General features: G+C 42.7%; 1 protein-coding gene across 1 annotated transcript in view; it reads right to left on the reverse strand.

Moving 5' to 3' along the window:
- Positions 1-25,587, reverse strand: part of LOC108938819 (receptor-type tyrosine-protein phosphatase gamma-like) — a 145,118-nt gene that overhangs the window by 42,367 nt on the left and 77,164 nt on the right. The window contains exons 3-6 of the mRNA XM_018759760.2: positions 22,921-23,100; positions 20,713-20,861; positions 4,592-4,687; positions 869-935 (exon numbers count right to left, since the gene is read on the reverse strand). Coding sequence (XP_018615276.2) covers positions 869-935; positions 4,592-4,687; positions 20,713-20,861; positions 22,921-23,100 — 492 coding nt within the window. The remainder of the gene's footprint in view (positions 1-868; positions 936-4,591; positions 4,688-20,712; positions 20,862-22,920; positions 23,101-25,587) is intronic.

Below are 25,587 nucleotides of genomic sequence, written 5' to 3' on the forward strand. Positions count from 1 at the left end.
GTTTATCAAGTGCAATATTTCTCTACTTTTCCACTTTCAGAGTTGTTTTATGTTGAAATGTACTTTTCATTTTAAACTTTCAATGTTCAGAAGTGTACACTGAGCTCAGGAATGACAATGACTGTCTAACACAGCTCTGGCATGTGTTCGAAGAGCGCCAGTAAACAAAGAAAGTAGTAAATGGACCAACATTCAAGGAGATGTGGCTTTGTGCCACAGGCAGTAGCACAAAAAACTATTGCATAAACCACTTACTTTAAAAACCACCACAGGCAATGTCACATTTACAATAAAGTACTTCTCATGATATTCTCGTAAATCCAGCACACAGAAGGCAGGAGTGTTACGCTCTGCCACAAGGTCTCGGCAAAATGACTCAAGTATTTACCACATTTGTGAGGTAGCATTGAACTGGGCGAATTATACCAGACAACCAGGTTTTAATCTAACTGTCACGTATTTTCTCACTGAACTGATCGGATTGTGAATCCACAGGTATCTACACAAAACTCTCAAACATGAAATGCGGCACTTATCTCCAAAGTTAGTGTCAACCATCACTTGCAAGTTATGCACGTCGTCAAATAGAGCACTTTTCCCCCCCATGTATCAATGGAAAGTTTCTAAGCAAGAAAAATATAGCCAAGTCGGTCTGACAGGATATAAATGGCAATCAAGTCAAAACAGTGCCAAGGTTAATAACCCTACTAAAAAGCTATCTTTACACAAATGAGCCCATTTAAAATACTGAAAGAAACATAACCAGTCAGTCCTGACAGCGGGATAGTGAAGGAGAAGCAAAGGTGCTGCGGTGTGTGACACTAACACGTCTGCGTGAGGAGAAGACGGTGCGTCGGGTAGCACTGACCGTGATGAACCACGCCCTTCAGTCCCCGGATGATGGGTTCCATCGCTGGATTGTCCCTCAGCCCCACCTGCAGGGGGAAGAAACACTTTAGATTTCTCTATCTTCTCGACTCCGAGCAGCGAGGCACCGCTTCTCGGAGACCGCGGATACACTTCCTTCTCATAGCATGCTGGTCCCACGCACTCGTCCGTGGACCACACGGAATCCCATTAGTGCCAGTTGAAACCGGAGCCAGGACAACTGCAGGGGAGCTCCAGCGTCATATCATTATCCAAAAAGAATAAAATCTGTTGCTGGCACTTAAGGGGAAAGGCAGCAAAGACCACATATCATCATGAATGACAGACAGGAGGCTGAAAAATGCATTGCCTCACAGCTATGGGCCAGGGCTGCTCGTGCACCACAAAGACGCAATCAGAGGAGGACATGTGGATGCACGACATCATTATTCTTGCAGACAGGATGGAAAATGTGTAAGGAGGCAAAGTACGGGGCAAGGACGTTAAGAAATGAGGGGCTATGGACGCAAACCCCATAAAAAGGCAGCACTGTATCTGCAAGCAAGGTACTCGGACTGCTGTGGCGAATATCAAACTCCATAAATATTAAAAACGCATTATGTAAGCTCTGCCAGTCTCTCTAGGTGACAACATCTGCTAAGGAAATAATAACAGTGGTGCAGTAACAATGATTTATTTCTCACAAGCCTTTGCAAGCATCAGATGTTAGTGAAGGAAGAACAAAAGGAAGTTTATATAATGGCTCGCTGAATTCCTGTGACAGAGAGCCTTGTAAACCAGTCTATAAAAAGCAGAAGAACTTCAGGGTTAAATACTGAACGCTTAGTTGCTTCAAAGATAATCACTGCCAACACTTTGAAGCATGTGGGCTGAAAGAGGGACCGGAAAACAAAACTGCAATGTTATTTTACCGTTTGCGGCTGTGTGGATGAATGATCCGATGCTCTTTAGTCAATCTAGATGTCACAGCGAGGAAATCAGATCTTCCAACAGTCTCTTTCTATCCCACCTCGAATCGTATTGCGTTCCCGTCTCCGCAGTCCAAGCCGCTCGTGCACAACCCTGACCTGCAGCCTTTTACGGCATCTTACCGTAGGTGCCACAAATGAACAGCACAGATGAAAATGAATTCCAAAGAGGTTTTCAAAAGCCACATGCTACGCTGGTGCTCTTTGAGGTGGCGGTCACAGAAAAGCGGTACTGCGCTGCAAAACAGAGCGCCAAAGGAGGCAGGGCTTTTCCGCTTCGCCACGACAAGCAACACGCGGGGCGGGATGAAACGGCACCCGGAGATGTTACGGGCGCACAAAGTTGTGCTCTATATTATTTAGGATAAAGCAGGACCTGTGCGCGTCGATGGAATCGCAAACGATGGTTTTGTTCGGATGGGCCGGTTTGCCAGGTCTGCTTGGTCGAGGCAGCCTCTGCCGAAGCCAGCATGCGACCGGGGACTAACGGCCTCATTATCAGTGTTTGTCTTCCACAGCTCACCTGCCCGAACAGAGTTTCCCGGTGGTCACTGGGCTCCGTTTCCATTTGACAGCGCACCAGCTGTCACTGAACATCGTTCGCTCCCCCACCCCGAAAGCTCAGTATGACTCAGAGGAGAGAGGAGCGGCCTTAGCGAGCCCACTTCCGTTCTGATTGCGGGGTGCGCGCACGTGCCCTCATAATCAGCACCCGGCAGCAACATGTGAAGTACCACTTGATTAGAGCTGTTAAGTGAGGGTCTATCAGGGTCCATTGAATAACACCGTTCCTTAAATCGCCGGTTAGCATGCGCACAACGGGGGGGTAATTGCTATAAACGATAGGGCTGTCAGGACTCGTGGAGCAAGCCATTAAGGTGCACGCATTAGAGAGTTGCCTCCCCATCAGGAAGCAATAGTAGCGCCTGAGTTTCCACCGCATCTCACACGTACACCTGTGTGTTTATGCTCATCATGCATCAAATGAAAGTTTTCAAGAGGGTAAACCTCATTATGTATTCAAAAAAGTGTTTGCTACTTACAGTTCATTTCTTACCCCCTTTGCTGCTCACGCTTACTTTTATAACTGAAAGGAAAAAGTCTTTTTATGGCTTTCTATATATAAACCCAATTAAATGTAATTTAACTTTCACCAGGCGTTCTAAGCTAGAACACTGAGTTTTAGCTTATTGTAGAAATTTATAAAAAGTAAGAGCTATAAAAATTCTGATTACATATAACTATTAGTGAAACACATTATTTTAAATAAGGTACATGGGGATACCTGTTCCAGGATGTGCCCCCTCCCCCTCCAGCCTCGCGCCCCGTGTTGCCGGGTTAGGTTCCGGTTCGTCGCGACCCCGCTTGGAATAAGCGGCTTCAGACAATGTGTGTGTGTACATGAGGATATTTAATTATCTTAAGCTGACACCTGTGCCTTCCAGAAGCCAGAGCAAATTGCCTCTTTTGCCCAGCGCTGTTCTGGCAGCCAGGTCCAGCAGTTGCACGGTAAGTCGGTGGGCGCAGGGACCCTTACCCTTTCTATAATACCTCAGGGCAGGGAATCCACCGTATCAAAACATCCTCTATATCAGTGGTCACTGGGCCCAGTCACTGGCAGGAGTTCATACACACCAGAACACCACATCTGCCAACCCTGTCAACCTTCCAAGATGGCAGAATTAATAAGGTTATCGCTTATACTGTATATCAACTCTTGAAGAATGGAAATGAAACGATGGTTGTGCTATTCATATGAGGAGCCAAGCACAACTTTCCCTCTCCAATATTCAAAAAGTGAAAAGGGGGGAAAAAAAAAAAAGGACTGCTTTTATTGATATTTAAAAGAATAAAAAATAAGTGACAGAAATGTCTTAAAAAAAAATAACATCATTTTACTATAAAAGCTGGAATATGGCCGTTAATTTCAAATAATTTCTGCACTGTATGGAATTATTGGAGCCGAGCCAGATTTCAAAATTAGGTGCTGGCTTGTTAATTGAACAAGTCAAATTAATCATCTTGTTTTGATTCCCTAAAATGCTTCACAGTTTTACTTGTAAAAGCGAAATGTTCTCTCTGATAAAGCCAATGGTACAACTGCGCTATATGACAGCAGACAGGGAACGGGGGGGGGGCGAAGAAGAAAAAAAAAAAAAAAAAAAAAAAAAAAAAAAAAAAAACACACCATACTGTAACAGCAAAAAATAACAAATGAAAACATTAAATGCATCATCAAACACCTGTCACAAATGTGATCACACGAAAGAAGCAAGTCTCCCAGTTATTTTCTGACATGGCAGAGTAACAGACGGTGCTGTAAAATCTGAATTCCCTGAGGTGAGCTGAGAGCAGCGATGATTTTCTATGAAGCAGAAAGAATAGGGTTCTCTTAAAACAAAATAAAAAAAGAGAACGTCTGTACACGCACTCACATTCACATACCTCCAAGCATTTTCACCCTCCGTACAGTATACAGTGTTCGTTGAAAAGAAACATGTCCATTTATCACGCTTGTCTGTCTTTTTCACTCTCAGACACTTCATTTTGGCATTTCCTGTTTTCAGTAGTTTATCTTTCATTCAGCTTTGCTGCATTTCCTCTGGAGGAAGATATATCTTGTACCTACAGTTAGTTACTGTTAAAGCAGGACCGACTCAACGTGGTTGGCCCCACGCATGACTTGGACACCCTAGATCTCTAGGACTGCATCAATAAATGTCCACAAATCTCACCTGAAAAAACACTGCCATAGCGGCAATCATCCGTTTTTCCTTAATTGCTGCGGCGATGCTGTCAAAGTCATCCGAGTTGTACAGGTAGATCTGAACCTGCAAGGAGAGAAAAGGAGGTGAGAAAAAAAAACACATTAGCCTTTCTCTTGCAGAAACCGTTAATGGAATGTACTGTCAAACATAATCTCTTTATGAAGGGGGGGAAAAAAGGAATTTCACAGTCAAGGAACTCCATGCATACAGACAGTCTTCCGAAGACTCTGAGAACAAGGAGAGGCTTCGCTTTGAGGCAATGGCACTTCCGCTTGCACATATTTCAGCCAAAATGTCCATATTCATACTCTGAACCAAACAAAACCTTCAAACGCCTTTCTGAGAGCTTCCAGAAAGCATACCTAATTGTGTTCATTGATAAAACCACTAATGCGACATGGGTAAAACGGCGTTTTGGTAGGCTGTCAGTCTGTTCTTCACACACCTGAGAGAGGACACCTGCAAAGGTGTCGCAGAGACGGTCTGTGTGGCTTTGCCTTCCCTAGGTGGGATTGCGGCAGATTCTGCTCGGTACAAAGCGGATAAGTTTCCCTAAGAACACTGGGTGGGTTTTTCCACACTCCTAAATCTAGGTATCTAAAGTTCACAGCGGCTATCCGCTCACCTAACATCGGTACAACACGCACGGTGAGTTGTAAGCCGATTTAGATTTCAGATCTTTTCACCGCAGGTTGTGACAGGCTGCTGGTGTATGCTAACTGAGCCAATGTCTTAGCTCTAAATCTCTGCGTCGCTCTCAAAGCAAAGATTAAGCATGGCAAAATAAAAATTCACATCCAGGGCACCCTCGGGAGCGACCGAGTTCCCATTATTCCTACATTCAACCTTTCCAGTCGCTCTCTGCTTCTCATTTCTCAAACCTGCACTGCTATTTTAAAGTGTAGTTGTTCCCCATTCAGTTTTGTTCGGTCAACAAGTTTTCATGCTTCCCTCAGGCCCGACTAATTCCAAATTTTAGGCTTCAGTCAGTTCAGCTGCTGCACTGAGATCTACGATGTGCCTGCATGCATCTAAAGATTACAGAACTATGAAGAAGAGGAGAAAGAAAAAACTTCAGAATTTTCTTTTTTTTTTCTTTTAAATATGATCAAGGCAGCCAGGTGAGAAGAAATCCATTCATCCATTATTAAGAACCACTTTGCAAGGTACACCTGGATGCTGGTCCATTGCAGAGCGATCGTACACAGCGATTTGCTGAAACACATCTTTGGACTTGAGGAAACCCTACATACACGGGAAACATGCTAACTCCACAAAGACTGAAGCAGAACTTGAAGGACTTGCAGCAGAGCTGCGAAGAACTTGCTGCACCACTGTGCCTCCCCAAAAAACATCTCAGCTAGACATAAGAGCCACCTCAGAAACTGTAAAACCTGATTAGCTTAGGCAGTTTTGTGAGGTTCATCCCTCCGCTGCACTGTAACAGACTATTTATTGGAATAAAATAAATTACTAAAAATCTCTACCAGTCTAAATTCAGTTCCACAACAGAGAACTGAACTGAGATGATTGCCTGAAATATTTCACATGGGTTTTCCATGGCTACAGTGCCAGTGCCCCATCCCTTTACACTGCAGATGTCATAGTTCTTCTACGTCTCCCAAAAGATGCATCAAATCAGCTCCAGCTACCTCTCGGCTAAACACAACTTCAATTAGGTGCTTTTAGTCCTGCTTGTTGGTAAACGTAACTGCGTGGCAGACGGCTCATCTCGCAGGGTCGATGTCCAAGCGCACGAAGAACTTGCTGCTCTACTTTCGACTCTCCTAGGCCTTCAGCAGCTTCTCGTCTTTGGCGTTCCGGCCAAAGGTGCTCCTCTACTAGAACCATTTTTAAATCTAAACTCATCAGTAAATAAAACTATAACAGTCACGCTTACAATCACTCTCAAAATAAATATTTCTATTCATCACATCCTCCATATATGAACTGTCGAGGAGGAGTCATCTACGAAGCAACCAGACGAAGTATGGCCCCTAAAGTCATAAAGTGTACCCTGACACACGGACACCAAACTAGTATCTTAATTATACCAGTAGGGTGGCTCTTGGGGAAATGACGGCTGTTAAAGAGGGAAACGACGCCGGTTTGAAGACTGCAGCCTGCGTTGTGGGACTTTAGCATGCGCCGTGCCTGTTGGAATACCGAAGGCTGTTAATGCAGAGGAACAAAAGCATGCGACTTGTTCTTAAAATGAATCACACACATAGCAGGCAGCAAGCTAACGGCATACGCTACACCATCCAAAGGCAGGCTGGTGAGATATTACACTGGCAACTTCAAGACCCTTAGGGGGTTACAGCGCAGATCCTTCTCAGCTTCCTCAGAATGGTAGAGCCTGCTAAAATTAACAAAGGGGCGAGCAGTTCCCCTTCATTAGCTACAATCTGACATTAAAAATGTATTTCTTCTGCGAGGGGGAGGAATAGCACACGCCCGACACGCCGCGCCTGACAAAGCCCTAGAAGTTCATCCTGACAGGCATTTCTGAAAATGCGTCTGTGAATTTATCCATAAACAAGAGTGTCTGCAGGGCAACGTATTCTATGCTCTCACAATGAAAATGAGCAGAACACTGAGCATTTCACTAGCACACCGTCAATATTGTGTCAGATATATGCATCAAGCTGTTCGCGGACGCGTCGGTTTATAATTGTTGTAAAAGCTGCACAGTTCTTGTAATACAGATGATACAAGCGTGCACGCTTGAATGTATAATAACCGAACCAAAACAGCGTTATTGAAAGCCTGAGCATCCCTCTGACAATGATTAATGAAAACAATAACCCAGCTATCAGTAAAAACGCACACGCATTTAACAGAATGTCGGGAAAGATACTCTATACTGTAACTTTATCTGCAACAGACAGCAAACCACTGGCAACAAATTTGAGAACTGAGCTTGCCTAAAAGCTGCAAGTTTGCACTGAGCATAGTTTTGCATCTGTAATTCCTTTCAAGCACTAGATTGCACTGAAGTTAAGTAATGGACCCTAACCCCAAAAAAAAAAAAAAAAAAAAGTTACTCCTCTAAATCTAAGGGGAATTGTGGTGATCTGCTGTTGTACCCTAAGCAAGGCAGTGGACTTTTGCTCAGATGACAACACTCTCTTTACAAGGAGTGCTTGCGTTGCAGACAAATTAATATCGATCACAGACAATATTGCAAATAATGCTACAAGAAAGCATAACGTATGCATTGGATAAAAGCATCTGCTCAGAGGGGGAAGTTTTATTAAAACCGTGAAAACGCAAGCGGCTGTGGCGCCTCTAATTTAGATTTATTCATTTAGCTGACGCTTTTCTCCAAAGTGACTTACAACATTAAGGTCACAATTATTACATGCTTACAGTCATTTACCCATTTATACAGTTGGGTAATTTTACTGGAGCAATTTAGGGTAGGTACCTTGCTCAAGGGTACTACAGCCAGAGGTGGGGATCGAACCTGTGACCTTTGGGTCCAAAGGCAGCAGCTCTAACCATTACGCTACCAGCTGTCCCTGATCGGTATTTTTTACCAAACAACCAGAGTCCGTAACACCTGCAACAAGGAAGCGATGCCCTGTAACATCTAGAGATTGCCTACAGTGTCCAGAGATTAAAGGGGAGCAGCCTGCCACACAATCCTGGAGTTCAGTTTGTTGTTTTTGTTATTTTTCTAATGAGAGCAGATCAGACAAGGAGCCAAAGCATCGGGGCAGAGTGTTGGAGACAATGAAATGAATCACACATTCCTCCTAAGCTATGGGGGGAGATGACAGATCGTGGTAAGCGGCAAATTACCTCCATACAGACATGCCAATAATTTAGGCAGCCACAGGAAAAAACAAAAGCAGTTTCTAGGCCACTGGCAGCCATTCAAAAAAAAAAAAAACATGGTATATTACGAGGAGGAAGTTTAGCCAGATGAAGTGCAGCTCTGTTGGATAAGGTCCTGAAGCAGATCACAGTAACCTGACAAAACACATGTCTTCTGTTCAATGCATTGTTGGGTTCCAAAACAATGACACAAAAGGCCAAAAATCCCAATGTTTTCAAAGCATTTGTCAGCTTCTGCTGAGAGGACACACGTGGAGGTATAGTGGTTAGCGCTGTCCCTTTTCAGTAAGACCTGGGTTCGAATCCACAGTCCTGCTGCAGTACCCTGAAGCAAGGTACATACCTTGAACTTTATAAATGTATATATGTAAGCAAGATTATTAGGTTTATATACGAAGTCAGTCACCTCGGACAGAGGTATCCCCTAAATAATAGTTAATATTAAGCACATGTGTGGGAAATGAATGCGAAGTATACACCTAAACAAAAGGTATAATGTATAATTGTAGATTAACTACATGGAAATATTTAACTACGCATTTAACAACATTCTCTACATAGACAAAGTAACAGCCGCTGAAATGTGAGCCCGAGTTCCCCGAAAAGGCTGTACAAATGAGGAGAGGCTTGAAAGGATCTGATCGCCGGCAGCAGGCGCACACATCCAGTCCAGTGAGCCGCGGGCAGTCTGCTCACAGACGCATCCAAAAGTGCCCTGCGGACCTGCGGCAGAGCGATGGTGTCTGGGAGCCGGTTCAACAAACCTGAGAATCGGAGATTCTCGAACCTGCCTCCACACCAAACAATGGCACATATGCAGCTGCATTTAAATGTTTCATGAATATATACATGGGTACGTATATAATAAATGCACGCACACCCACATGCTCTATATACACACACTGTATGGACAACTACTGGAAGGACACCGACTTTTTTTTTTTTTGTTTTTGTTCTTCTCAAGTAGCAATCAGAGTGAACAGAGTGCTAGTAATGGAACCACCATGGCCAAATGACAGGCAGACAGAGAGAGGTAGCAACCTAAGAGCTCTGCTCAGCATCCACCAGGCTGTCGAGGGTGGAGAGTCAGGCCACCCGCTCTGAGGCTGGACGCTGTCAGCGTTACACAAGGCTGCTCATGCTCGGCATACGGGACTCAGAGGAACTGAGGGGTGTGGAGTGGGCGGTGTAGATACAGAGGGTACGACCTTCAGACGCACAGGTTGCCCTCACAACCCATCCTTGCTCCGCTGAGTTATGGAAATCACCGTAACTCCGCAACCCAATCTGTACATTACAATACAGGTTCTCATCCCGAAAAGTCTCAACTGAACCAGTTTAAAAATGGACAGACGTCGGGAACTCCCGAGTGTTACAGCCCTCTTTCTGCGAACCAAAGTCTTAAAGGTTCTGAGCACTCGGATGAGCCACAAATACGGAGTCAGAGCTTCGGTACCAATTGGGAGTTTGAGCACACCTGGATAATACTTGTTTGGAAGAGAGGCGTGAAAGCAAAGCAACTCCCAAATGTCATATGTCCCTAGGAACTGCTAGAGAAGATCCGGGAACGTGGACACGTTTCCCGATCAAAACTGCCTCCTGCATCCGTACTCAAACTTTTGAACGGCACCGAACCCAATCCTTTAATCCGGCGCGCTTTGTGAAAAATGCAGCTGGAGGGCCATTTCATTTTGGGTAGACCCTCAGAGCAGCTCCTCTCTTCCTGGGTTTGGTCCTGGTTACAAGCAAGGCAGCTTATTACAACACATAACGCGGCTGGAAGAACGGGAGTCCGCAGACAACCGAGCGGTCCCAAAAGATGAAAAAACAAACACGGCTTAACGCTCGGAAGGCACGGAGAAATTTGCCCATTCCAACTAATTAAAGCTAATCAGCTGCTTCCCGAAGTCCTTTCACTGCAGGCCTTAACAGCGATCGTTTGTTGTCTGTCTAAATGTCCAAGGTGAGATATATTGACCATCTATCTCAATTCAAACATTATTAACTACATTAGCCAATTAGCTTGCCCTCAGGCTTGATCTACTTATTGCGCTTGGCAGAGGCAATCCACTCTCCTGGAAAGGCTGCAGTTAGTCAAATCTGATATACAAAACTGCTAAGTGCTTCTAAAATTATAGCCACAACAGATGCTAGAATTAAAGGCCACAGTTTAACAATAACAAGTGAAGCTATAAACTAATAATGAGATAATAAAAGAGCATTACTTACAACATTACTTCGGCGGTTATCGCCTGATCGTTCTGTTGACTTTCTCCTTCACTACTCATCAGTAGTTTGCTCTCATTCGTGTCTCTAATTATATCAGTTGTGACTCCAGCTGGCTGCATAAAGAGTGCTGAACTCTCAATAAGTCTGGCACGTATCAAAGTGTAGTGCAGCTCATTTCACAATGTTTGCCCTTCTGCGCATAGACATCAATGATCAGAAGTCACAGATTATTAATAGAAGTTGGAGTTATGTTTACTTAGACTGAGCTTAAATAATGAAATGCTCCCAAAACCCTCTTTAGTGATACGAAACGAGGGAGAGGAAAGAGGGGGGGAGCTTTTAACACCAAACATACACTGAATCTGGGGAAAATTTGTACAGTTGATGGAATCACCGCCATCTACTTGCTGAACACACAACGGTACCTGGCCCAAGTACATTGTGCTACAGTAAAAGGACCTGGGTATGAATCCCCCACCCTCCTTTCCTGTACAGTTGATCAAGGTACTTATGCTGAATTGCTCCAGTAATATTTACTTGCATAGAAAAGAAAAAAAAAAAAAAAAAAAAAAATTAAAAGCAGCTTAGTATAGTGACAGTTTAAGTTTCTTTGGTGGAAAGTATCAGCTAAACGAATAAAGAAACTGTACCCATACTTTCTGTCACCAACCGAATATATACTGTATGTTTTTTTTTTTTTTTCTTTTAAAGTTTAGAGAGCAAAACGAATTCATGTGAAAGGCACATCAAGCCTGTCTATTTTATTGCTAAGAGCAACATCGCGACTTGAGAAATGACTTGGTTTAATGATGGAGTGGCCACCTTTTGGGAGTAGGGACCGCTATCTTCAGTTCGGCAGTGTGTTCAGCTTGGTTAGCTTAGCGGGCAAGAGGTGCCCCGCAGCTCTTACCCAAGAGGTGTTAGAGATGCTGTGAAATGGACCACATTACCCAGGGGAGACACATTTAACACGCCATTTACCTTAGTGGCAAATTTAAACCTAAAACTGAACAACTATTACTGACAAGTAGGGGGTGTTCGGTTTATGTCGCTATAAATCTATATACTGTTGACTAGAATTTAAACTCAAGAGAACATCTCCTCTGTACTTTCCATTCACCCAAAATTCTTTGTGCGGGGAAATTTTCCTTTGTTCTCATGTAAGCACCTCCCACCCCAGCGATTTCCCATTCATGGCCTTACGCACTGGAAAGAGTACTAATATTAAAATAGTGCTTTGGGTTAACCTTAACAACAACCCTGGGGATTTGGTACACTAGGGCTATATGCCACTCTCCTTTGATCCAGGCTAAAGAGATTTAGTGCTGCACCCCTACCCTTGCACAGCAACCCTTTAAGAACAGGAATTGGTTTTGTTGCTCTTTGCTGAACCCACTCCAGCGCGGCAATATCCTTTTGAGGTGTGGAGCCCAAAGTGACACAGGGAACACAAGGGCCTCCCCTTCCCACTCTCCGCAAAGCCACATCTGAGAGCTAATCTCCAACTCGTGCACATTTAGAAACTGGAGAGGCCAGAAGCCTCTAACAACCATCCGAAGAGCCCTGCGAAGTTTCGGCTCCTTCCGACAAACACGGACATATCGAACTACATAGTTCGATGCTGGACTGAGCAAATAATCATATTTGGCAGCACAGCACTGCTGTCTCATGGTGTCTGTGCTGTTTGATCATAAGTTTGAACCAAGCTCTGGCATGTCTTCCCTGTGTATCTGTGGATGTCCTGTGGGTGCTCTGTTTTCCTCCCACAGTCCACATTTTTCAGATCAATTGGGGAATTGTCCCATTAAGATTGCACCCTAACTATCCTTGCACCCTGTACCTCAAAGATGGACCTCGACTCCCATTCTCTGTATTTAGTAGTAAGGAAGTGTGTGTGCACCTGATACCATGTCTGTTTCTCACTCTGTCTCTCTCTCTCTCTCTCTCTCTCTCACACACACACTCACAGAACTCAAATCCAATAATGGGCAACTGGTCCAGGCCATAAATCCAAGTTATGTTTAATTTATCATACACAGAAGTGACACCCTAATGCATTATTATTACAAATATTGGCTCGTGGGGGAGGGGGGGACGAAATACTACCCCTCACTCACCCGAGTCATATTTCAACGTGCCGTAGGAGCTAGTCAGCCGGTCCATTGAGTCCAGCATCCTTATCCCTTGAAACAGCAGATGTGCACATCGGGGTGAAGACAACTGCCAGAGTGCCTCCAGACCTCTCCTTCCCACCCTGGAAGGATACTTGTCATCCTCCTAGTTGGTTGGTTTATTTCACAAAAAAGGCAACGTTTGCGTGCAACATATTTAAAAACTGCTGAAAACATGTCACGGACTTGCAGCCAGACTCCCCGCTTCGAAGAGTGACATTCTTAAGTCATTTTGGATGATCTTAAGGCAAGCTGTGCTGACAGAAGTTGGCTGGTATTGTGAATGGCTCGTAGGACAGAGCCGGGGATACGGCAGAGGAAAAGGAGGATAGAGAGCTCGCCTCCTGCCAGGTTTCTGTACACTACTGACATTTACAAAGACAAATGGAACAATAGTGAGCGTCTCAGTCACATGGCAGGAACATAGCGAAGGCTCCCGCTACACACCTGTGACACTGTGGAAATGTTTTTGCGACTGCAGGGAATAAGGAACACGGCACGTCAGGTGCGAGGCATAGCAAATGAAGACAAATCTGTCTTGCGGCCACGTTTGACTCGTAAGTCTGAATACGTGAATGGCGATGCGTAGCTGGTGGCAGAGTCGCAGAGTCGAAGCATCGAACCTTTGCAGCCACGTCTGCCGCGAGGAGCAACACTACTGCTGCATGGTAGCACTGCAACAAACACACACCCTTGGTTAACTGACACCCTGGTCTGTAAAGGAAGACATGAAAGTAAGGCTCTAAATTAAATCATGCAGCTGAGAAAGAAGAAAAGGACCATATTATATCCCTCATGAAACATTTCATTTGGTAATGAACATTTTGTAAGGCACTTAATAAAACAAGGCCACTTTTTTTTTTTTTTTTATTCAGTTTCTATGGCTGTCATGTGAAAATGTGCCTGAATGCCAGTGCAGCATGCATCAATATCTATCCAAAGAATGACGGGAAGATTATTATCTAGCAAGGTGAATCCATTGATGGCAACAAGGCCATTTCATTATTATGTCACACTATAAACAGAACATTGTATTCAGAGGGTTGAAGGGAAAGAGAATTCATAAAACAGATGGGTGAGAAGCATCTGACCAAGACAAAAGTAAAAGTGACAATTACTCATTCCTGCTGTAAACCTCTGACAACTCTATAGCAGTCATGTGTCCAGTAAGACTGTGGGGGGGGGGGGGGGGGGGGCTCAAAGTTTTGGCACAGCTCTGCCAACACCCATTGTCAGAGGAATAACTGATTCATTGATCATTATTTTACAGAAGCCTTTTCACAGGTATCTTGATATGTTGTCTATATTTTATTTGTACGACATTACATGTCTACTACTCCTACTATTATTATTCAGCTTTATGGAACGTTTTTCAAGAGAACCCAGGATGGCCATTTTACCTCAGACTGCAATAGTATTGGGTGGTGTGGTTATAAATTGTACAATCAAATGCCCTTCCTGATGTCAACCATCACCATTTACCCAGGCTTGGGACTGGCACTGATTAACCAGCGGCTGGTGCTACAGGCAATTTGACATGACCAATTCCCCTGAACAGCATGCTTATTGGACTGTGGGAGGAAATCCATGCAAACATGGGGAGAACATGAACGCTGCACAGACTAAACGGGGGTCAAAGTCACATTCTCTGACACCACCCAGGCCATCGCGTTGCCCCAACTATGCTACATATAATGTACCATATCATTTATGATTACAGTGACTAAATTATCAGCTTGATTCAATGTCAATGTGTAACTTACTATCCCTAAATATTTCTCCACTTTGCTTAAGCCAATGAGCTATGAAGACGTCGCTGAAACCTAACAAGACATTATGTATGACAGTGCTGAATAAATGTTCAATATTTCAGAAGAAGAGCATCCACTTCATTTTACCTTCATCAACTCTTCATATGAAAAGTTAAACTCAAAAACAAGTTCCAGGAAATTTTGCATCAGTAACAGGCAGATGAGTCTCATCTACCCACTTTTCACTTTATCCCAAATAAATCCTAGAATGTAGCAATGTTTAACAACACACTGTGGTAATGGCTGCGCTACTGCTTCTGAAAATACGCACTACCAAAAGGATTTAAATCGCAAAGGTTAAGACAGGATATCAGTCCTATTGCTGAAAAGTAGGGATGACAATTAGATCAATAAAACCAATAAGGAAAATTGGGTGTATTTACTGGAACTAGGTCAAAAGAGACTCCTCTGACAGAGCGCTTTGTTAAGAGCAACCTACCTAAACACAGGTAACGTGGCCCGGCCTTCTTTTTAAGGGAGTACATTTCTGGTGATCCTTTCTGAAAGAAATCGTCCAAGTAATATGTCAAGGTACAATGCACCTGAAAATGCATTGCTATTAAAAGAACAAACGGAAACAGTGAGGAGCCAGAACGTGCGAGGTGGTTATTAAAGCCTGCATCAGTCTAGAGAAGAACTGGGACGTGATTTCTTTCCCCTCCAGCCTTTAAAGAACGGATGTGTTTACAGCCATGGAGAGGAATGCCTCTGTGGCTCGTCCCTGGCAACCCAGCAAATTCATCTTCATGTGGAGACGCACGCTTCCCCGTCAGACTCAAAGCAACCAAGAAGGCTTGGAGGGAAAAAGAAATAAACAAAAAGGCTGATAACAAACAAACAGATGCAAAAACACTGGGGTGCAGGGACCATTAGTTAGCTTTGAAGGTTTAATGGAATTCAGCGGGGAGAGAATAAAGATGCTATAAATCACACACTTAAAGAAGTCGTACCCTACTCAATATCCAGCCTTACTTTTTTTTTTTTTTTTTAAAAGTTGTCAATACAGAGAGGAAGTTACATTATGTCTTGAAGTCATTCTGTTTGCTTGATTAAACGAGGGGGGGGGAATTAAAATCTTACATGAAGTTTGTTTCTGTTCTTAACCTTCACAACCACAGAATGCTGGCAGCTAACATCCCTTTACCCGTATTCTGCTTCATAAAATATCAATATATTTATTTTTTTAAACAGGATGTCAACAAACAAGGTATTGATTACTACCTTTGTAGACCATTTACTGCATATGCATATATTTCCTTCTATGCACATTTGTGTTTTTTTTTTTTTTTTTGGTTTTTTTAAAAAAAAAAGTGCCCTACTCAAGCCTTCAGAAAGCAGATTAACTATTTTCACCTTTCTGAAGTGTTCCACTTGCCTTTCCCAGGCCTTATTTGAAATTAACTAAAGCCTTCTCCATACTTTTATCATTGCATGTGCTCCACCCACAACAGCTGCCCTGTCGACAATGCAATCTATACCCACAATCACCTTGCAAATCTTTGACGACAAAATAGAAGGCATTGCTGATTTGTATCAGAGTGTTGCGTACTTCAAATGAGAACTTTGACTTCATGAGCAGACTAAACAAAATGACCCTGAGACAACGATTCATTGTTTCAGATTTCGCTAGCAAACCTCACCCCAATTGTATTCTCCTTAGAAGGTCAGAGTTAGATGTTCACAATGGCCAACAGCTACAAGGAAACATTGGACAATGGAACATCAATGCTTTTTTTTCCACTGCCCTCAAAGACCACAGATGGCCATGGTTGGAAAGGGGGTAATTACTAGGTACAATTCAAGCGCAGGTGGTTATACCCTCAGCTCCAGCTGCTGTAATGAAAACATGCCATTAGCAGCCATGATGCAAGCGAGAACACAACATACTCTCTCCAAAAAAAAAAAAAAAAAAAAAGTGAGATGCAAGTCATCTAGAATCTTTGAATCAATGACTTCCACCTGCAAATGCCTCTCAGGTGCAAAGAAAGGGAGAGCACGTGATGGCGCAAGGGGCACACGTGGGCTGAAAGGCAAACGAGGCACAAGGACAGACACGGCACACTGAGGAGTGATAGCCATGAGGTGATAGTGCTTATTCAGAAAGCTCTTCATTATCGCAAGCACGAAAGCAGCTCATCTCCTATTGATCTCTGTTAGCATGCAAGGCAACACAGAGAGGAAATATGCAGGAGTATCTGACAGAAGATAAATCCTACTTTGAATACAAACAGGGACAGGTGGGATCATCACCATAAATTAATGAGGGAATCCTAAATGTCTCAGCATGTTATTTGAACACCCAACCAAATGCTTTGCTAAGATCAGCTAATCAATAAGATATTTTTATTTAAGGTTTATGAGCTATGAATGTGATAACTGGAGTGGACTATTGGCCAGATGGGGGGATAAAGAGTAATACAGTCCATGGTAAAGTAACTAAAGTGCATTTAAACCATCATGAATTTTACCATCCAGTAGGTATGTGGAAAATGGACAGGCATGTAGCGGACAGTCTTCTGATTTAGAAATTGTGGAATTTACCATTAGACCAACAGTTCTAAAGGAATGCAATGGTGTTAATGATGATCATTTTCCAGACGACTTTCAAACAAAGATTAAAATGCCTGATAAACTGGAACAGCTGGGTACCTACTGACGCAACAGATACACCTCAGAGAAGGACACTACAGTGCCCATTGTTATAACATGAATAGTATAACATGTTTTCTCCCACCTTATTGCTGCCCCCGGTTTGCACTAAAAAGAAATCCTCCTGCATACACTTCACTAGCACTGTAGCACCCCAAATAAAACCCTTTCCCCAGTCACAATGGCAGTAAAGAGGAAAACAATTGGTCTTGGTACCTGTCTCTCAGGCCCCGAGGAACACCAGTCAACCATTACTAGATCTGGTCTTTGATGAGTGTGTGAGCTCCACAACACACACACACACACACACACACACACACACGATAAAGCAAGCACTAGGGACACTGTGTGCTCCTTTGCCAGTGGATGTAATGCTGCAAAGCAGGGAACCAGCTGGAGCACTTGGGTACATTTTTCTTTAATGGCACATTGAGAGGCATGCCCCAGGGGGACAACGTGTCAACAAATCAGGACAAGCTTCTGCTATCGAGTGCATCTTGGCAAAACCATGCCTACAGGTTGTCCGCACATGTCCACTCACTAAACAGCCTGTAGTGCACAGATTCACTAAAAGCAGGTGTGAGAAGCCTTGTTTCATTTCAGCTATTGAATCTATGTAGTCCTGATTTGAAGATGGGTATTCTGAATGAGGGCTAGAGAACCCACAAAAACCAACAAAGGAAAAAAAAAAAAACATTTCACCTGAATATAGCTGATAATTAAAAAGCCAGTTCCTTTCACAAACCCAATTCACCAAACACCTAAGTATGAGAAAGCACTGAAATGAAAGATAGGAAGACACAAAAGGAAGCAGTGAACTTGCTGATAGCTCTTTTCAAACCATGCAGCCTTGAATTACCATGAAGGCAACAATACTTCTGTCAACAATGAGGGTGTATCTCAATTCTTCTTCAGCAGAGTAGTAATTTCAAAAGGACGATGAACACAAATGAGAATGTAACACAACAAAATGATAAACTTAACTGCCCAAGAACCTTAAAAAAAGTAAAAGTGTTAGCACGTGAAAAATAGACATACGTTAGTTACCACCTCACCTGGTTCTGGTACCTGAGGTCTAATTGAGGGTAACGCATTTTGTGCCACAAAACTTGGCTGCAACACGTACTGTAGTGGTTAAAGCAACTGCCTTGAAATCACAAAACCCTTTCAAAGATTCTCCTTCATATCTCACCTTCCACCCTTCATCAACACACTAGTCCCAAACTCACACATTGCCCTGTTATATACAATAAGTAGACACGAAATTTTAAGTTGGTGCCAATTTACAAACACCATAAAATGCACCAGAGAGGGGAAAAAGGCTAAATAAAGAATCTTACACTGCAACAGTGTTCAGTGAGTGATACTGTAACGCTCCTATACTACACATACAATTATTTATTTAGCAGACATTTTGAGCCAAAGCGGCACACAATATTAAACTATTTACAGCGATGGATCAATTTACACAGCTGGGAAACTTTCCAAGACCAATGTACAGGAATGACCTTACCCAAAGGTACTACACTAAGAGTGGGATTTGAACCAAGAGCCTTTGTGTCCAGAGGCAGCAGCTCTAACCACTACTCTTCCTGCTGCTCTCTAGTCACAGCGCACATTGGAGCAGCTGCCCTCCATCAAGGAAACCCTTAAATTTGTCTGCTTTTGCCTGGTTGGACAAGTGGCGTACCGTGTCATACCGTCAAGTAAGAGCAAAATTGGCACCAAGGCAAAATGTTGCAGCTCCTGCTGAAGAGCGTTCAACACATGCACACCATCATGTCCATGATATCACAGCGCATGTTCCATTGCTTCCTTCCCTTGCTTGGCTGCCCATATAATGGTGCTCCGTCTCCCAGACTCTGCAGCCCAGAATAGAAGCGTTAACGAAGGCACTAACCGTTAACTAGGCCCAAAGGCATGACACTTTAGAAGGACCTGCTACAACAGCAAGGGCTGAAATAACAATTAGTAAGGCCACGGAGCAGCCTTGGAGGCCGTGCTGCATCACCAAGGTCAGGCAGCGCTGCGAGCTTCTAGCTGTTCACAAAGGCTAAGTAATTCACACTCGGTGTGCCTTTCAATACTCGGGTTTATGGTTTTGCATTCTGAGCTTTGTAAACCATGTCATATGGTTTGTGTGGTATTATAATTGGAATTCTGCAAAGATACTCAGAGGTGAAGTGGAGTCTTGGAGTGGGAGCCAGAGGGGTGAGACACTGCCGAGCGTTTTCACCAAACCCCTCTCTCCTGCAAAGAACATTTACCTGAATAACACTGGCTAAAAAATGCAGATTATAAATACATTTACATGTATTTATTTAGCTCAGGGTAGCTTGCAGATACAACAGCATTCGAACCTGCAAACTGAATTCAAAGGCAACAGCTCTAACCAATACGCCACCTGCTGCCCCTCTAATTTGTCCAAATCCAGCTTACTCACCGTAGCCAGAGCACAGCCTAAGTAGTAGATAGTGTTACTTAACTGATGTACATTTGCCAAGGCAAAGACTAAAGAGTTCCTTTTTCAATCTACTGCAGTGTGTAACCATTTATATCTACTGGAGGAAACATTGCAATAACTGAAGAGTGTACTTTGGATTAAAAGGACAACTCATCTGCAAATAGCTTTTCTGTAATAAATGTATTGCTCGAAAGAGTCCTGTAACATCTAATGAAGATTCGGAAAAGGGGAAAAACCTGAAAAAATAATTAGAGTAAAACAAGCTCAGTAAAAGCAGTCTTAATTGTTTAAGGGAAAAAATTGCTGACATCTGCTCATTGAGCCACACTTTTCTCCAAAGCAATTTACAGTGTTAAGCTACTTAGTTATTTACTCATTTATGCAGCTGTGTAATGTTAAGAGAGCAATTTGGGGTACATACCGTGTTCACGGGTACTACTGCAGTAGGTGGGATTTGAACCTTTAACCTCTGAACTTAAAGGTAGCAGCACTATCCACTAGGTTAGCGGCTAAAAGACAAAGCAGCCTTCCTACAGACGCTTACAACGGTCTTCCGATTATCTGATGTTTCAAAGTGACTTGATATTATTGCATTAAATGACAGCACTGACAAGGCCGTGTTGAACGAAGACTAGGATCAGTGCAAGTACTGCTTAGATCAATTAAATTTTTCCTTCATTGTGCATGTACAATATTGTGTTGTGCCGGTTATCAACAAGTTTGTAAATATAAAACATTTCCGGCAAAGCAACCATGCCAGCCTCAAAGCCCAAAAAGTAAACGTGCTGAAAGATTACAAACGCTAATATAAAAGGCTGGTTAAATTCTGGACATGGAAAAGGAAAAAAAAAAAAAACTACAGCAATTCAAAGCGAAGTCCCTGAAGACTTATGACTTAGAGTAGCTCTACATCAGGCTCACCTCCACAGGGAACTTCCTGCCATTGACGCTGTGTTCGGAGCCAGCTGAACCATTGCTCTGACCCCAGTGGAACTCCACCTTCTCCGCCTTGAATCGGCCCGGCAGTCCTGCGCCCCTCACAAAGTAATCATCCCGCAGTAGAATGGCCACTGAAACAAAGGAAAGGAGACATGTCACGGTGGCCTAGACACCGCTGACAAGACTGACAAGTACCTTTATATTGTGGGAATGGCTCCACATCAATTTTCAGGGTTTGTTATCCTCCATCAGGTACACCTGTGTGCGCGTACACACCAACCTTTGCAAGAGTCCGCATGAACACACATAAATGGCCTGTTCGCGAACTTTCATTTCTGTGAAAGATCTCAAGCCCTAATTTGCTTGCCTAAAGCCATCTCCTCCACGATTTAAATTGGTTCTTTAAGTCTTTTGTTATTTTGTCAAACTGTGTTGAAATAAGAGGAATTAAGAGGAATGGCACTCGGGTTCTCAAATTAGGTTTAGACAAGGCTCTGCTTTTAATTAATCAGCATGAGCTTAAATAGCTGTGGTGTGTCAGAGATGTGTTATTCCAGCTAAACCTCTGTTTAGTTTGTATTCTACTTCCGTCTGATCTCTATTGAACCAGCAGTGTTAAATGAGCGTTGGTCAACCTTGCAACTAAAGTGAGAAACATAGCCATCACAGAGTCTTTGCCAAACATCTCTGTGCTTTGTGTTAAAGTTTTCTTTGAAACCATACATAGGCAACTCAACTTTTAAAACCCAATTTCGTTTAAAATAATCATTATAGTGTATATCAGTAAAAAAAAAAAAAAAAAAAAAAAATGCTTTTCAGAAATCAGGGTCCACCACCAGAGACCAAAAAAAAAAGAAAAAGAAAAAAAAAAAAAAAACACTTGAAAAATGCTTCTTCAATGTATATTCAAAATAACCAGACACACAGCATGGTAGTGAGAATGAAGATATCAGATACATTTTTAAATCAATGAGACTGACAAAAATTTTACAGAACAGTGTGTATCCAAGGAAAAGCTTCCTGTGCACACTCACAGGATGCAACGTGATTGAGAAAAGAACTGAAATGCAATAAAATATTTGACTAAAGACTTCAAATGACATGAGCTTGGCTGCAGAAACATTAAGGCTAAAAAGCCATACCAGTGGTAAAAGTGTTAATTTTTTTTTTTTTTTTGTAAGAAAATTAAACTTAAGGCTGTAAGACTTTTCATTTTGAGGAATCCATTAGCATTCCCTATTGTGAAGAGTTCCAGACTCTTACCACTAAAGACACCAGCTTTTACTTTTATAAGCATGGCAATGAAGATTATCATCAAGTACTCCTCGCCAAAGTAGCATCTTCAAATACTGACCAGAAAAAGCAGTAACGCAGAGTCTCACCAGTGACGAGATGAGCAGTGTACCTAGCAGCACCCAACACCTGGGTGCAAAGCAGACCTTTGCAGGGTTTAATTACTCCATTAGCATGGTAGGTGCCGGCTGTGCAGGGAACTGAGTGTGCCATGAACATGGTAGGCCATAATCCCACATTCTGGACAAGAGTTCCCCAGTGACTTTTATTAGCAATGTGTGTCCAACATCACAGTGAGCAAAATGTAGAGTAGGAATTAAAAGCTTAGCTAAAAAGTCCTTGAGCAGAAGTCTGTAAAAAGAGGATCCATATGAAAATAACCCCTCAATGTTCATTTTTTTCTTTAATTTTCTGAAAGGTTATGCTGCTGGGACAACAAGCCAGACACAAATGTCAGAAATGAAAAGGCAGGTACAACAAAAAGATGTCAAAGTTCTGAAGAGATTGTGCATTCAGAAGACCGATGATATGACACAGCCACATCTCTTAAAACATTAAAATCACATGTCGGAGCATCAGGTGGTATACTATTTATCGATTAATAATAATACAAGCATAGTCATTTCAGTTGGAATGCCCGTTTAATGCAATCTCAATACTCTCTAAATGGTGTGTGTGTGTGTGTGTGTGTGTGCACGTGCATATCACTGGCGTCATTGCTAGTCAGCAAGTGCACTAACCATGTGAGGAAATGATATTGTCTACTTAACATTATTAGGATTAGAGCAATAGGTCCTTTAAATAAAAAGGTCTTTAAAAAAAAAAAAAAAAAAAAAAAGAGAAGAAAAATGACATACAAGAACAGTTCAAGTGGATTAGTCTGGATATACATCATACCTGTTTTGCCCGTGTTCTTCATGGAGGTCTTGTTGGATGATTCTGTGTCAAAGCCATCCAGAGTGAGCTCTTGATATTCTACAGAGACCCTTGCATCCTGGTCGTCGATGTTGATGGGCGACTGATTCCTCTCTCGACAATCTGGGTATGTGGAGGCCCAGCTGTCCGGCCCGTATGTCCCTGTTGGTCAGATGTGTTGGGGGTAGGTTTTTAATGTGTTTTACAGTTTAAACGTCCTTTAAAGATGCAGTACTGAGGAGGCAGTAACACACAACAGAGTCCTTCATTTAAGACACTGAGCAAAATCCAAAAGGTTAAACCCCCTGCTCTCCATCCCTCTGCGTCCATCTCACACTCCAGCTAAAGGGTAACTCCAAGCAAAAGCAATATCCTTTCAGTGTGGGTTTAAAAATGAATTTGTCAACAGTTTCTCAAGGCCAGACCACAGCAGTCCAGAGACTATCATAATGCCTTATCATTAAATTTGCCATTCCCCCCCCAGTTTGTCTCACAACTTTAGGTCTATTGATCTGTGGAAGTTCTCATACCAAACCATGTGCCATGGGTACGTGCATCCCGGGCTCATTATACAATAAGCCAATCAGAACATAGAGCATTTGGACAATAATGAGCAATATGGAATGTAAAATGTGCCACACAGTCTGCGATACCCATTAACGAAAGCAGAGGTTGGACAGCATCAGGTGATTAATCAGCCTAATACAGCCTACGCATCCAAGTTCTGTTTTAAACTTTGAACGCAATTTGTACCCACAAACTTGAATATAATTGTTATTTATTTAGATACCATTTTCCAAGGCAACTTACACTGAAAGATGTACACCAGGATAGCATAATGCAGTCTGGTTTTTTTTTTTGAATATCAGAGCAGCCACACTGGAGACGATTTTTCGACAACTTAATTACAAAATGTTCCTCAAGAATCCCCACATACCATCCTTAAAACAGAGCACCACAAAAAAAGTTTAACACAGCTGCTAGCTGTATGAGACTTATAGTAACAGTCAAAGTTTGAGTGCTACTGCCTGAAACTGTTCTCACTCCTTATAGTGGACAATGTTTTATGTCCAGGCCATTACTTTGAGTTGTCCATCACTTCCCTTCGTCACCAAATAGTTCTTGCAAACCTCTTAGATAGGATTCTCATTGACACCTAGGTACAAAATGAAGGACTGCTCAACTAGTCATGGAATGTCATCTCTCTGAAGTCTGCCATGATAAGCATGCTGGCTGAGATTTCCACAAGCTTGGTTAAGATTATCAACTCTGACAGTGGCCAAATTTAATTTTCACACCAGTGTACTTGAATGGTTCCCGAATAACATCCATAAGTCGTTATACTGAAGGAGTAGTCTAAAGAGGTTAGTCCTGGGTTTCCACCTAAAGAGCATTAGTGATGATTCAGGTCCGATGTCATTTGCCCAATAATGTCAAGTGAGACAACCTGCCAGCAGTGACAATTTAACAGGTGAATGCCCAGGTGTGTTAGGTGCTGTGGTTGATAGCCACGACAAGAACAGGTATTGCATGACACCACATTAAAGGAGCCTCAGCCACAGCTTTGTAGGCAGGGATGGGAGTTCCATGTTGTTCATAGACTGATGAACAGCACCACAGTGCTGAATAAACTCATTTAATACCAGTCCATTAGAGCACACAGACCTCCCCTGATGCCAGCCCTCCTGCTTCTTTTCCAAAGAGCTCATCCAGCTGGACCACAGACTGGTAGAAGGGTCTGTGAAGAGCGAAATGATAGCGCATCACTTAGCACATGATGACAGCCCCTTCCCTGCTGCACCTGCACATACACACAGAATTGACTATCCCATCAAAAACCACCACTGAAGACAAAAGCAGGAGGGTGGTTAAGCTCTTTCATTTCACAGCCCTCCGTAAGCCCCAAGAGAGGATGCCGCACGTGAACCTCACGCCTCGCTGGAAAGCAGCAGGAACCTCACTGATGAGGTTAGCAGGAGGCAGGTGAGATAACCAGGCAATCTCATCATCAGCCGAAGACAGGAGGCGATTTCTGTTTAAAGGGTGGCGTGGTGTGAAAAGCAACACACACTTCACGTTCTCTGCTGGGATGTGGGATTTCAACTCCACAGATACAAACAGCAGTCTTATCAAAAGGACTGGTTAGATTTCTATTCTGTTGAGTGACTACTACAAACATCTATTTATTTGACTTTGAACTCAACTGAATTTAATATGCTGCTGACTGAGTGTGAAGTGAACACCATTACAGAAGTTTTGACTAAGTTCAAAATATAAACAAGTCATAAATTTAAAAAAAAAAAAAAAAAAAATTACCAGATATTGAAAAAGGTTAAAATTCAAGTGGTGAAAAATGCTTTACAAAGGACTAACAGGAGAAAAATGTTCAGATTCAATTCAACTAGTATACATGTACAGTTTCCAAGACATTAAAAATTCTGTGGAGGTTTTAAGTCCAGTAATACGCTAAAAACAAATGTCAAGATTTAAATAATCATTGCTTTCAAACTAATATCAGTCACTAAATTTATTTTTTCTAAGAATCAAACTACTAATTCAGTCGGATCTTGGCAGGGATGTAATTGGGCAGTCATTCATCATCCATCCATTATCAGTAACTGTCCTACACAGGTTTTGGCAGTGGTCCTT

This window comes from Scleropages formosus, chromosome 2 (assembly GCF_900964775.1).
Source record: "Scleropages formosus chromosome 2, fSclFor1.1, whole genome shotgun sequence".
NCBI classification, from domain to species: Eukaryota; Metazoa; Chordata; class Actinopteri; order Osteoglossiformes; family Osteoglossidae; genus Scleropages; species Scleropages formosus.